General features: G+C 43.3%; 1 protein-coding gene across 1 annotated transcript in view; it reads left to right on the top strand.

Annotated features, from left to right (window-relative positions):
* maml3 (mastermind-like transcriptional coactivator 3) overlaps positions 1–15,905 on the top strand; it is a 109,296-nt gene that overhangs the window by 38,302 nt on the left and 55,089 nt on the right. The window contains exon 2 of the mRNA XM_058091681.1: positions 14,808–15,536. Within this exon, the coding sequence (XP_057947664.1) occupies positions 14,808–15,536 (729 nt within the window). The remainder of the gene's footprint in view (positions 1–14,807; positions 15,537–15,905) is intronic.

Here is a 15,905-nt window from a genome sequence, read left to right as displayed (position 1 = left end):
AGAAGGAGGGTCAAAGTTTACACCAACAAGGAGACAAACTAAGTTTACTACACAAGCTGAAATATGGTATTTATTTAATATCTGGACTATAAAACCAGTTGAAACTGTCAGAATGTTCTTGAGTAATACACGTTTAATACGTGATCTGAAGCCTGGATACATCCTGGTGTGTAGAAACGTATCATATGTAGGATCGTCCATATGTACGTAGGTGCGTATTTATTTAGTCATTGGCTGCGGTTGCCAATAACGGTATAACGGTACCAATAAGCGGTTGCTTATTGGTTGCTTATTTAGTTATTAGCAACTACAATCTCAAAGCTCAACGTCCTAATTGACGTCCTCCTCATTGGTGTCTTCAGTACCACATTTCTCAATCCATAGAGGAATCACCAGTATAGTCACACATTAATGACAGACACCTAGCATATTAGTATGCTTCCACCCTAACTTGAAGGCAGCACATGTTAAATGACATATATTTTTATATAAGTCGCATCTGACTATAGGTTTTAGCTAGCAGCCAAACTATGAAAATAAATGCCACCAGAAAAATGCAGTATCTGCTTCTACGTGTTTGCGTGTCAGCCGACAGCCTCTCTGCCTGTGATCCCCGAACAACCATACAGGGTTGGCTTCTTCGGCGATAACTATCATTAACATGCTGATTACAGGTGTGAGGATCTTGAAATAACACATACACACCGGGGCAGTGGATCAATACTTGCATGCTGGGGTAATAATGGGTCTGCCTGAGCCGATAGACGCGCCGCCTACTGCTGCACTCGTGCGGGGCAGGATGGCCGAGGAAGAGGCTGACAGATGAACATGATGCAGATTTGTGAGCGGAGAAGGTGTTTCAGTGGGAAAATGAAGGAATCTTTAACATATTGAATTATTATGGTAGAGACGGCTTCAGCTATGACTTTTTGGGTATGGATCCAGCTACACACTGGAAGGAGTGTGGCAGAGACGGCCATATTGGATGACGGAAAACCACTACACTGCTTGGTTATCGCTGTCCATTTCATTGGACCTTCCTTTGGGATGGTTGCGGCTTTTCAACATTATTTTGAAGCCACCTCATGTAGATAGAGATAGAGATCTTTTTACTTTGCATTTTATCAGTGACAAAGCATACATATTATTATTGTGAAGTGCTTCTCCTCACGTTGCTTTTTTTAAATTGCATTTTTACATAGATTTTTCAACTTTCCGCACATTGAGTTCATTCTCATATTATTTTGAGTTTATTATCATAACATGATAGAATTTACTAAACCCAATTTACCTAAAATTCTTGAATTCTCTTTATTTCTCTTAATATTTGGACTTTACTGACTTCATATTTTCTTCTTTCTTGTGGAATCTTATTCTTAGAATATGCGGGGGGCCAGTAAAAAAAATAGCTGTCGGCAGCTGGCCTCGCTTTCTGTCTAATTTCACTTCACTTTTCACTGCACTTTTCTTTGCATCTTTTCTTTTTCTTCAGAAAAGTATTCCGCTTGTTTAGGAGACAAAAGTGATGTCCTTTGTCAGCGTAGCAACACGCAACTACATATTCTTCTGTCTTTTTATTCCTCCTCTGGGCGCATTTAACTGGTTCTTTTTGTTTTTGGACGGTATTAATAATTCATGAGAGTGTGTCTGTATCCAGGAAACGTAACACGAGGACCGCCTGTATTTGTTAAAGTGTGCTTACTTGTGTGTCATGCTTTGGATATATGTACCATTATGAGGTAGAAAATATTGACTCTGTTCCTTTCCCCCAAGAGAGGTACAATACAGTGCAGAGAAATGTAATGCAATAAATAATCTCTGTTTGTGTTAATGGGTTTTGTGTAGACCTGAATCTTGCCTTTGTTTCCAAAACACATGTATACCGGGTTAGACTTTGTTCCTTGCAGCTTTCGACTGTGTGCTTTGGCTGTGTAAATACACTCACACACACTTGCACATTCAAAGAACAGTGGCAAGGCACCCGCTCTTTTCTACTGCATGACCTACTTTTATACACACAAAGATGAGGATTATAGTGGAAGATCGGTTTTCGTCATTAAACTCCTCCAAAAGGCCAGGAAAAATTGAAAACCAGATCTTTTTTCCCGTCAGAAACAACATAAATCCACTCAATCCTGAATGGAACAAGTTAGGAATTGAAGAATGGAAATGCATCAATTTGTAAACAAACGGATGGGCAGGATGAAAGAAACAGTTGCTTTCAAGAAGACAAATGATGAAAAGAATCACAGTATATTGCTAATGAATGGATGATTTGGAACATGGACAATGTGATTGTGACTGGGCTCCACATTACACACAGCTGACAAAGAAATTCAAAGCACAAAGTCCAAATGGACAAATAATAATCATATGAATAATGCATCATCTTACAAGGAAACTACAGCCACAAACTCTATGTTTGGCTGCAAAGCTTTTACAGGGCTTTCCGTGGATATACCGGAGTCGACGTAGAAAGTCTGAGTTGTATTATGAGTGGGATAGTACATGATGAGTGGGATAATACAATACCACCGATGAAATGCCGGGCGCCATTAGCTGTGATGCTAGCTGTGGCTAATCAGCCCGCGTTTATCTCTTCGGTTCGGTTGGCAAATGAGCAGGAACGGTGTCCGGCATCAAATCCGAGCCAGACATTTGACCATCCAAATGCTGATTCATCGGCATCAGGACAGAAGCAATCATCCAGGAACCAAAACCAGCGACGGTAACAGGCAGTTGTTCAGGCTCCAGCACAATAAAACTACTCTTGCTATCGACTTGAAGTGACTTAGCTTTTCTTACTCTCTGTGTTGATTCCCCCGTCGAGCATTCGCTCACAAATATGGCAAGACGTTTCCCCGTCAGAAACGACCATATACCGTTGGGGGAATACAATACAGTACGGAGAGGGGTACCTAGAGTATGCAGGGTTTGTGTGTGACGATGTTGTACATACAGTGTACAAAACCAGAGGTTCCGCTCCACACAATCCTGGTGTCATCAGGTGACATCATTAGGAAGGCTCTTAGACCATGAAGCCATGAAGTACAAGAGAAAGACAGAATTACAAAACGGGTGTCCTGACTTTGTGGGATCGGGTCTTGTGTGGCCCTGGATCTGCACGACTGAAGACATCTGGACACACACACACACACACACTTGTCCCCATTCAACTTGTCTTCAGATCAGCACACACTCATTCATGCTGGCACGTGTGTGTGTGTGTGTGTGTGTGTGTGTGTGTGTCCTGGGAGAATGTGGTGCTCCTGCCAAGCAGACCCAAACAACACACACACACCTTCCCCTATTCATTACCATAGCAGCCTCCACCTTGCTGTTGCTCTTCTTCTCTCTGTTCAGGGGCAACAGTGCAAAGAGGGAGAACTGGTGAAATCAGAAGTCCAGAAATCTGGTGTTTGTATGTGTATGTGTGTGTGTGTGTGTGTGTGCACTGTTCTGCCCTCACAACAGACCTCGGCAGAGGTTGGCAGACGCCAACTGGGTTTGGATGCAGCCAATCGTATGCTTGCCTTCTGTGGCACTTTGCAGGGAGTCAGCCAATTGGTGAAGCTGCCATGAACCACACACGCACGTATGACTACACACACGCACACACACACACACACACACACACACACACACACACACACACACACACACACACACACACACACACACACACACACACACACGTTGCACGGGATACTTGGTTGCAGGGGTCAGTTAAATGGCCTCTACAGGTGAAAATCAAGCTTTGGTTGGTATTCCTCCTTCCCGCTTATCCCTCCCTGTGCGGGGGCATGCAAGTGTACTTTTATTCAACCTCTCTTGCTCTCCTTTATAGAACTGTCCTGGGAGGACAGGTGTTGGACGCAATCACCGCACACACGCAGACACACGCAGACACACACCGACACACACAAACACACAGCTGTCAAGGTCCTCCTGTTGACCATCTGTTCAGGAAGCCAGTGGCTCCTTCACTCTTTCTTCCCTGCCATGGACATCAGTTAGGATCAATGTTATCAAGCAGAGCATGGGCTGTATGTAAACAAACATCTTTGTGGGTTATTTTGCTGTCTTTTTATCGGGAATTGTAACTGCGGAGGAGCGATTGCGATACAGTCAACTATGCTATGCTTCCTGTGTGCACGTGTGTGTTTGTGTCGGCCTCGTCGGCGCAATGCCCCCACCCCCAAACCTGCATACACTGTGTTCGTGCACGTGTGCACTCCAAATGTAACCGGAGAGGAGCGATCACATTACAATTGGCCGGGTGTTGATGACCACCTCCTGCAGTAATATGCTGATTGTCATCAGTGGAATACACGAACAACTGCCATTAGATTGCCTGCCATTAGTACGGTTCCACAAGCCCAAACTGGAGTAGGAAGAAGCAAAGTAGCTTGAAAATGGTTCAAGGCATATTGTCAATTAGACAAATCATCAGTATGGCCCAAAGTTTGTGATGGGAGTCGATTGACTCATACCAGTTCGTCAAACCACTCGTGATACTCGCTCTCCCTCATCTGTCAAGCAAACCCAGCCATCATCATCGTCACTTGAACACCAACTGCCTCAACTGCTATTATTACATAGATAGACGTACATGGTCATTGAAGGTCTCTAAACTCCTCCTCTAAACCATGCCCACAAATGCGGCTCAGATTAAAGTTACCGATGTCCGACATCTCCCGGTGTAAAGTCTGACCTATGTGAGGCATCATATTTGCAGATACTGCACGTATGGTATGTAATATTCCTCCTTGAAGATATTGCCTCTACTGTATCCAATTCAACAATAACTATTTTGGTATTTAACTCATGTTTTTTTTTACTAAGAAACTGTAAAAACTCTCTGAATTTGGCCTCTCATATGTGAATATTTAAAAATGTCCTTAGTCATGCATGAAGGCAAAGCTGTTGACTTTTGTGTTTTTGTTAAAAAACGACCAAAACGTTTGGTTGACATTAATTTGGTTCAACGAGTCTTCGATTAATCCAAACGGCAAACTTCAGATTAATTTGACAATATAAAAATAATCATTACTTGCAGCCACAGACGCCACACAGAGAGACCCCACCGTGCAACACGGATTATTTCATGTTTTCAGACTCAAATCCCGGGTAAGAATTGCAGTCTGAATTCCCACTAACGTGCAGCCGAATGCATGCTGACTATTCAAATGTTACTGAACGTGGTTCATCACAAAGAATTTGTGCTATGCCCAAGTTAGCCTCTCTCCAGCCCGGGCGAATTGGTTGCGTTGCCCGGACTCGACCCCCAGGCGGCATCGGCAGGGCTCGCTGGCAGTGATTTATCAGCTGATATCAGCATTCATCGCATGAATCGAGGGGCTTTTCTTTTGTCTTGTGCTGCCGAGTCAGCGAGGGTGCCATTTTTTTCTCATTTCTATTACATCATCTGTCCTCCTGTGACTTCCCATGAAGAATATGAGAAAGACCACTGGACGTTTCTGAAAAGCAGACCAAGACACGAGGACATCTAATCATGGTGAAGATAATATAAATGAAAGTCAAATCTACATGCGGTGTTATTTGACAACATGTCCATACTTGTTGACTGGCAGCAGTCTTGGTCGTTATTAAGAGGATCACCCGTTGAGATCACCCTCATTCGCCCGATGAGCAAATTGTCTTTTAAGTACTTCCTTTTTTTGTCTCGCTGCCGGTCGAGCCCATTTTGTTGAGGGACGGAGGAGGGGAGGAAGGGAGGTCGTGAAACTGAGAGTAGGCGATAGACGGAGATGAAGAAGAGAGAGGGCGGATCTGTTGATTTACTTTCCCGGTCCAGTCTCCCTTCCCACACGAGCCCACATACATCCTCTATTTGCTCATCTCTCGTCCCGCCTGGAGCCCGACCCCTCCCTCTTGGCCGGCACCCCCACCCTGTCTTGACGTGATGGTACGGCTCCAGAAACAGGAAAGAGCCGTGGCTCTATAAATAGAGAAGTGCTCAGCCAGGAACCACACACATACACAAACATCATTTCCCCTCCGCTGACTCTCTTTACCCTTGGACTTTTTCAAAACGTAAACACATACGGATTGAAAAACGCTGGATGGAGTGTTAGTCCGCATTTACTGTCTCTGCCGCGCTCATTTATTTATTTATTTGTTAACCTTCTGGCTCACACGCAAGCTGGGGGGTGGATGGGGAGGGGTGAGAAGAGAAAAAGTGATCCTTTTCTGGGGACGTTCGGTAGCCATTTTCTTGCTTCGACTTGAGATCGCGATTCAGATTTTTCACACACACACACACACACACACACACACACACACACACACACACACACACACACACACACACACACACACACACACACCATGTTCAGGGCCATGTGCTTTTTGTTTTGTTTTTGATGTACCATAATTAGCGATGTTCGATGTTGGCTTTTTTTTGGCAAAAAATGATATGCCAATATTGTCCAACTCTCAATTTCCAATAACGATACTTATCAGCCGATCAGGAAACCTGGCCGATAATTATCAGTACCAATAATTATCATACACCCCCACTATATAGTACATATAATTTATATGCAAAATATACATATGTCATTATAATGTTAGATATATTATAGATACTGATTGATATTATACTCTATATAGTATATCATTCATTCATTCATTCATTTTCTACCTCTTATCCTCACGAGGGTTGTGGGGGTGCAGGACTGGTGGCCAGCCAATCACAGGGCACATATAGACAAACAACCATTCACACTCACATTCATACCTATGGACAATTTGGAGTGGCCAATTAACCTAGCATGTTTTTGGAATGTGGGAGGAAACCCACGCATGCACGGGGAGAACATGCAAACTCCACACAGAGATGGCCGAGGGTGGAATTGAACTCGGGTCTGCTAGCTGTGAGGCCTGCACGCTAAGCACTCGGTCGCCGTGCAGCCTTATTATACTATATATAACATATTATAGCGGCCCCCGACCCAACTCACACACACACACACACACACACATACATAGTATACAGTTATATTTGCGTATATGTACATAAATCGGTTCAGATCAGGATTGGGTTTTCTGCTGATATCTGTTTGTGCTGATATGATACTTATAGGTTATCACATGGTTTGTCTGGTATCAGGCCCAGTATCATGCCCCCGAGTGCCAGTATCAGCCTGAGACCGAAGTATGGGATTCTATTTTATCACATACTATTTGATCAAAAGACCATTTTATTTCAAGAAATTTTTCAGTTTATTACATGTATTACATGTAGTATATGTAAACTGTGTAAACACAATCATTTCGACAATATTTCAACAATTTATCAACAGTCTTATCTTATTATGTGTTACAATTAAAGTTCTATTAATCAAGTTTTTTTTTTTGGCTACTGGAGAAGCATTAGGAATGTTTACATTAACAGTGATATTTCTCTGATTTCTCTGATTGGTTGTTTCACAGGCCTGATACCAGAGCAGCGAGCTTTGAGCGGACAGCTTTGGGGGCTGATACTGGCTAAAATACGTGGCTAAAATCTATATTTTATCAGTATCATTTTGGCCTTTTCCCGTATCATTCATGGGTGGTTTCTAGGGTCTAGAGCAGAGGTAGGGAACCTATGACTCGGGAGCCAGGTAGGGCTCTTTTGATGACTGTATCTGGCTCTCAAGCATTTACCACAATAAAAATGTATGTTTGCTAACATTTTAAAGTAAACATCACAGAAATGACTGTTAAAAATATAAAAAATCAACAACTTTCTTATGCATTTTAATCCGTCCATCTATTTTCTACTGCAATATGGCCGACCATATCCATCTTTCTTGAAGATATTTTCCAGGTCAAACACCAAAACTCGATTATTATTGGGTAATGCGGTAGTCTACCTCGGTCATTGAGATGTCAACATGTAAATGTAGACTTTCCTCCTTTAGTCAAATAGTCGCCTAGCTAAAGCTGCAGAAGCAAGCCTTCTGACGAAGATGGCCAAAAGAATGAAATATACTGAGTACGGTGCAAAACTATGCAGCAGCAGAAGTTGTATTAATGGCAGCAAGTATTTGATTTATTGTTGGACACTGCGCTGCTCACGAAAGTGTGCTGGCCACACCCCCTTGGCGTGGGGTAGTGTGTCTGGTCTACATAATTAGAGCCCATTATATCTAAAACTGTTGGTCTTACATAAAAATGCACACATTTTATTGCATTCAATGTTTAAAAAAATGTATATGGCTCTCACAGATACACATTTTAAAATATCTGGCCTTCATGGCTCTCTTAGCCAAAAAGGTTCCCGACCCCTGGTCTAGAGCCAATTAATGCTGTAGTCTGTGATACGACGCCATATCATGACGTCTTTCTCCACACAGCAACAAGCTTGCTAGCGGTTTTGCAATTATTTCCAAATTCCACCTTGGGGTTAACTGGAAAGCATTGTGATTGAGGGGTCTTCCTTGAATACGTCTAATCTAACATCATTACCTCAGGAAGTCTCACTCTAGCCTACCTGCTGCAAAATTCAACACGGTAGACATGTTGAATGAGTGAAGTTTATAACCTCACTGATTCTTTGAGCACTCGACTTCTCATTCTCATGTTTGTGCCACATAGTAATGTGTTTATGCCAAGTCAGCTGCTGCACTCTTTTAGTTCTTACACACACACACACACACACACACACACACACATATACATACACACGTCCCATAAAAGGAAAGGTCTGCAATAAAGAGGAACGGCAGTAAACCAGCAAACAGTAGTGTTTATTGTGGTGCATGCCTCCAATCTGCGTACATGGGTGCAAAAGATACATATTTTCATCAACATACAAAATAATCATGTTAAAACATTCACACAAATGGACCGGATTAATGCAAATTCGCATGGATAATCCCATAGACGTGCTAGCATACTTGCTAATGAGACTCCAAGTGTAAGAAACTTGATTGTACAATTAGCTCACAAGCAATAATTGTGTACTTCCTGCTTGAAATGCGTTGTCACACGGCTTGGAAAATAGTTTTCATACCTTTAATGTTATGTTCAGTACATAGTATTAGTCGTACTTATCTGTTGGTGTTAAGTTTGCTTAAGGGATTCTGTGTCCTGTGTGGTAAGTCCCATTTTCATTGCAAGTTCTGTCCTGACTGCTGCCTGCCAAAATAAAGAATAACTTCCTTCTCAAGCAGCTGAAGCTTTTCTGACCGCCTTTTGTGCGACATGAGATTGCTGCTTCCTCTGTGCAGTTCCCTGGGTTGGATATTTGAAGGCATACATATCGCTAGTGTATGTACTGTATACATAACATGATATTCAGTGTGTACAGTCACAGTACAAATACTAATATAAAACATTTTATTTGATTTTTGGTTGATATTCTGTGTTTCTTGGTTGAAAAGAGAGATCCACTAGTGATCCAGAACAGGAAAAATGGATACAGTACATCACATCATTATAATTGCACATTACTTACAGACACACAGTTTCCAAGGCAGAAACATATTAGTGGCCAGTAGGTGTCGCCAAAAAGGCAGCCCATGTTTCATTATATACTGTATATATTTGAATATATACAGTATGTTGAAGGACCAGCCAAACTATGACAGGAAGTATGACCAGTACTCTCATGCATTGCAGCTTTCGTGGGTTTGCAAATGAATATCGATTAAGGATCGACTGATACATCGGCTGGCAGATATATCGGGCCGATATTTGCGTTCTTTACTTGAATCGGTATCGGCCGATACGCACGTGGGAATATATTTTTCCGCCGCATGATTTACAGACAAGCATTGCTTGCACATTTACCATGTCCACAGACAGGAGAAGAATGGGTAATGATGGAGGATTTTTCCTTGATATTGTTTCCCTCCATTTGTCCATATTTTTATTTAGAGTCTGTTGATGATAGGAATATTGTATACGGTTCTGACCATATACAATATCGGCGCAGGGGTGATGGCGTGCTCCACACAACAACAAAGAGGTCAGTGCTCAATAACTCACGGTGTCATTTTGCAAAGAACACATAAATCATCACACAGCAACTTAACACTTTCAACGTATACCTAAGAACTGTACAAACATGTACCAATATGAGTTTAAAATAAAAAAAGACAGCATTGCAGCATCATCCATCATCAGCATCAAGTTTGTATCTTAAAAAGAAGAACCGTTGGAAAAAAACAGCATAAATAATACTCTTTGGTATAGCAAATGAGTTAATATATTTGGAAAAAAACGATGGAGTGAGGCATTTGCTTGACATTTGCCAATTTTGACCCACATATGATCAATTCCCTGCATATTTTGTGCAGACGAGAAAACAAAACCAACCAGAAACTGTTCAGACTCGAGCCAACAGCCACGCTCATAATCCCAGGGTCTCATGCAGAAGGTTTGAGTGACTTGCTCAAGGACACTTCAGCAGGATGGATGTTTGCTGACGTACGCTTGAACCGCTGTCCTTGTGCAGAAGGACGGATGGTTTTAAGTCCTCCACTGTTTTCCTTCATGATTTAGCTTCCTATCTTCCAGCTTCTCTCGCTGAAATAAAGGTCATGTCAAAAATAAGACCTGAGGCAAATGAAAGGAAGGTTTTTTCTTGTTTATGTGTTTTTGGTCTGGAAAAGACGGTTCATATGTTGTCAGATGTTGTGACGGGGACAGGTTGGTGTTGTTAAAATGATTTGCATAGCAGCCACCACCGGCAGGGGCTTCACCAGGGATTTTGGACCACATTCAAATGTACCCACAGAGGGCTCCAATCCCAAGTGGAACCGTTGCATGACCTTACTTTTTACATAATGAAACTCTTTGGTGTGTGAGTGTTGAAACATATGTGGTCTAGAGAAGTGGTTCTAAACTGGTTTGGCTGCTGTTCCCACCATCACTTACTGGCAGGTGCTGATATACTGAGGCTAATTACATACATTAAAAATCTCACACATGCGCGATAGCGTTCACGATGACCGTAATTTCCGGTGTATAAGCTGCTATTTTTTTATTAAACTTTGAACCCTACGGCTAATTTCTGGATGGGTGGTGCTGCAGTGCTGCCTCTGTCTATTCTTGTGACATCTCCTTTGCTTCACAACTGCTGTGAATTGTTTAAACACTGTGCCGCTCAATTTACCAGACGGACTCATGGAGTCATCTTACAAAGAACATTCATACCTATGGACAATTTGGAGTCTCCAATTAGCCTAGCATGTTTTTGGAATAGGGAGGTAGCCGGAATACCTGGTTAAAACCCACGCATGCACGGGGAGAACATGCAAACTCCACATAGCAGAGATTCCCGAATTGACCGGGTGGACAACATGCTAACCACTCTGCCTTTTATTTTGTAAAAAATATATATATACATTTAAAGACAAAGCGCGCCGCTTGGTGCCGAGTGGTTAGCATGTAGGTCACACAGCTAGGAGATCAAGCCTGGGTTCGAATCTCCGCTTGGGCTGCGGTAAGATCAGAATTTCCCTTATTCTTCCTCATTTTCTGGAGGTAAAGAAAGGAGGGAAGTTAGCGAGGTAGAGGAGATAGGATTGTCGACAGAAGGAGGAGGAGGAGGAGGAGGAGGAGGAAGTAGGATGAAGCACACAAAGGCAGCAGTTGCTATAACAACGGCACCGTACTGCTTCCATCTCTGTCTTTCCCCTCTCCATCTCTGATCAGCCTCTCATCGTCTGCTCCCTGCTGTCATTTGGCTGGCTCTTCCTTTCTACCGCCCCCCTCCTGTCTCCATCATCATCATCATCGTCCTCTCCCCTCCCTCATCTCCATGTGTCCACTCCAAGCCAACAAGCCTGACAAAGAGATGTGTGTGTAGCGGCACCTTTGTCTTTGCTTTGTGTGTGTGTGAGATGCAAGAAGAGCAGTCACCAGGTCCTCATTTCACTACTCTGCTCTCAACCACCTCTAATTCCCTCCATTAGTTTGCCTTTTCTTCTTCCTCTCTCATTTCTCCGCTCCATTTGCTCACTTATCATTATTGATTGTCACGTGCGTGAAAATATTGTTAGCGCCGTGTGACGGCTCAGGCCAGGTTTATTCCGCCACTTCACAGATGTAACGAGCTCTCTAATTGTGCTAAAAGATGCAGCTGTGTTGTGGAACAGGTGCCGGAGAGTGGCACGGAACGGCTAAGATCCGTCACCCTCAACTGGGAGACGCCGGTCAACCTCAGATTTCTTCCCGTTTGCAAGCCAATTTTGTCCCGGGTGATCAGGCCAGTGGAAATACAGTAATCATTTATCCCGATGAATTGGTTCCAGGGCCGACCCCCTTAAGGGGATTTCCGCCAAGTAGGATTCCCTATTTGTTAGAGCATAGAAAAGATGTTTCCGTCCCTCTGAATACGGTCCTCGAGACACCTTTACACTCCTATTAACAATCAATCAATCAGTAGCACTTATGGCACTGAGAGCCAACTGAAACCCCACCTGAGCCAGCACTTGGTGACGGAGGCAAGGAAGAGCTCCCTCTGGGAAAGAAACCTTGGACAGAGCCCAGGCCTTGTGGGGCGGCCGCCTGTCCCGACCGGTTGGGTTGAGATATAGAAATAAATAGAGACGGTAGATCAAGCCACAAGTCTATTTTTTTTTCAAGCGTTAAATTTAGCAGCATACCAGTAAGAGAAACACCGCTTCAGCTTTTTAACAAAATAAAAGCTTGAAAGACCCCCAGCGCTCATTGCAACCAAGATGATGGATGACCAACGATGAATCTTTGAAGTGGCGCAATTGAACCTTTTATATGAGCCAGTTTTACCAGGAGCACACTCGAAAAGAAAAGGCATGACAGGCATCTGTCAGGCTTTAGAAAAAATCAGGTGTCCTTTTATTTGGCAAGCACAAGTACCCGATGCTACGTCTATCTTGTTGGCTTGTAGAAGGCAAGAGAGTGAAATACAGCTCTATTCCAAAAAGGGGCGATACAGCTGGTGGATACGCGACGCAGACGTGACGTACACGGTAAGCGTCTGTTGTGAATTTGGGGTAACTGTACGCTTAAGCAAAGAGGTAAGGGAAGGGAGAGGGTCTCTGACCCCCGGATTGAGTAGGGGAGATGGTTCCGCAACAGAGAGGCCTGATAACTATACATACTGTATATACTGGATATGTACATATGCACATATATAAACTGAGTGTACAGTATATACATACATCATATATATACACACTGTGTGTGTGTGTGATGATTTTTATGTTTCCTTTTCTCTGTAAAAATGTAAAAAAAAATCTGATTTAAATCCATATCAATGAACTGTGCTATTAAGGTCATGTGATTTAAATGTCAAATCAATAATTCACACCTTGACTCCCACCTCAGTTCTTTGTCATTTTTGACTGTGTTGCTTCTCCTTCGTATGAACACTTCCTAATTGTACGTTTAGCGTATGAGTGGACTGTATTTTGAAGTGTAGCTTTAATGCGGGTGATTCCAACGGTAACGTTGCTTCCACGGGCGGGCGCCTATGCAGGAACTCTGTACGTGTGCGTTTGCATTTCTGTGTGGGTGCGTGCCGTCGCTCACACCCACTGGATCATTATGGGAGTTTTTATTGGTAGCCTTTGCAAAGCAAGTCTGTTATTACCAACATCAGTCACAGGCATTTAGGGAAATACTTTAGCACCCCCTCTCTCCGCACATGCACTCCAAAAGTCAGATTTGTTCACAAAATCAAGGACAGCATGCTGGAAACCTGAATTATTTAACCCCATTGATTGATGGATTGCACACACACACACACACACACACACACCGCAGCACATACTTTTATATTCCCCTCTGTGTTTCCTGGAATCGGGGGAGCAAAGCATTATAGGCTATAAAATGTAATGATTGATTATTTAAAAATAATGATCAATTACATGATATGTTATACTGTATATGTCATGTGACGTTGATGACATGGGTGACCTGCGTGATCAAACGGGAGCTCTCTGTCAACGTAATGGGTAGTAACCCTGAACTTAATGGTTGGATCAAAGAACAACCTGCACATTCTGCAACAATATTTCTTTGTTCTGGTAAAAACAAAAAAAAGTATTTATTAGTCATAAAATAATATTGCAAAACAGTTTTCATTATAGTACATCATTTATTCCAATTCTTCTTATGTAACATTATTATTACAAATATACTTGCTTAGTAATCCCTCATGTATCGCTGTTAATTGGTTCCTGTGATAAATTAATTACCACAGATTACCAGGATTCTGGATATTTCCAGGATATTTCATAAATGAAATATTTTCGTAGTTAGAGCATAGAAAACCTGTTATGACCTTAATTTTTAACATTCTTGGAGCCCTCTAGACATGAAATAACACCCCTATAGTCACCTTTACATTCGTATTAATCAACAGAGTAAAAAGAAGCCATTTCAAGAGTCTTGCTCGCGTTTGTCGCAGTTAGCATGTTTGCTAAGGGAGCTTTGTGACAGGTGGACAGGAAGCGATGTCAGGGGTTCAATGTTGAGTTCTAGCTTTTCGTGGGTAGCCCATGTTATTGGGATCATATTATCACTATTGTTATGAGTATTCTTTTATTACTACTGTTCCTATTGTGAGATCATTTAACCTGCAATAAATGCCTGTTGGTCCGCCGATCAAGTCTAGTGCTTGTGTACCGACACCGGGTGACCAGTGTGGAATCACTTTCACAGTTAGAATCTTCTTGCTTTGATTTGTATTGCAGTTCATTGTCATTTATTGTACTGAACATGTTGACTTGTATATGCAAAAGTATTGCTATGGCATGGATGGGCTCAGTGCTTCTTCTAATCATCTTCCTTCTGTGTTTTAGCTCCAGGAGACAGTCAAACGGAAACTGGATAGTGCCAGATCCCCTCTCAACGGAGACCAGAATGGTATCTGTGATGGAGGCAGCTACTCACCCACAACCAAACGGTTACGGAAGGAGGGCTCCAGTGGTTTAGACTCCCTAACAGGTCTTCCCAACAACAATGTTCCACCCATCTCTCCGCTGCACCACCAACTCGACGTGAAGCCCCTGATCGGCGGGCCCAACACTTCTACGGGAAACGGCACAAACAGCAACGGCAACCATGTAAGCCGGCCGGCGGACGAGCTGGGAAAGAATGGTGGCAGCCATCTTTCAGACATGAAGATGAACGGGTCTCTGGACTTGGAGGACAGCTTCGGCCTCCTCAAGGACCTGAAACAGGAGCCGCTGGATGACGGGGCTGGCATGGAGTCTTCGGACCCCCAGTCTCTGTCCAATCAGAACAAACTGTTTTCCGACATCAACCTCAATGACCAGGAGTGGCAGGAGCTGATTGACGAGTTGGCCAACACTGTACCCGAGGACGACATGCACGACCTCTTCAACGAGGACTTTGAGGAAAAGAAAGAGCCAGATTTTGGCCGGCCGGCAAACAATCAGACTCCAGGACCACAGGAAGCAGTCAGTAATACGACAGCACCTGGAGGGGGGGCGGTACCCCCGACATCCCTTCCACCCCCTGCTCAACCCCCGCAGGGTGGCCCACAGGTGCCTATGGGCTCACCACAGGTTAGTACGGCTAATCACATCTCGTGACACTGCCTTTACTTCAGAATTACGACTAATCACTTAGATACTGTGCTGCTTGCGAGTCAGTAGGGAAATGGTAGTTGTTTTTTTGGCAGGAGCCAGTCATCTGTCGGTATACTCACGACAAGCTTGTCAACCCTCTGGAAATGGCAGGAGGTCATTTTAATAGTCAATATAACAGTCTGGCTCACAGTGAGCTAAACTCATCACACAGCAGCTTAACACTCAAAAGGTATATAATGCATTGCATCTGCGCAAAGCATTTATTGGTGCCTGCCAGGGTGCTGCAATGATGTCAGCCTCCCTCCGGGCTCTTCTGTCTCCCTCTGGTGGCAGCATCGCAGCCGC

This window comes from Doryrhamphus excisus, chromosome 1 (genome assembly GCF_030265055.1).
Source record: "Doryrhamphus excisus isolate RoL2022-K1 chromosome 1, RoL_Dexc_1.0, whole genome shotgun sequence".
Classification (NCBI taxonomy): domain Eukaryota; kingdom Metazoa; phylum Chordata; class Actinopteri; order Syngnathiformes; family Syngnathidae; genus Doryrhamphus; species Doryrhamphus excisus.
Note: the sequence above shows the minus strand (reverse complement) of the source record. Positions and strands in the feature narration are given on the sequence as shown.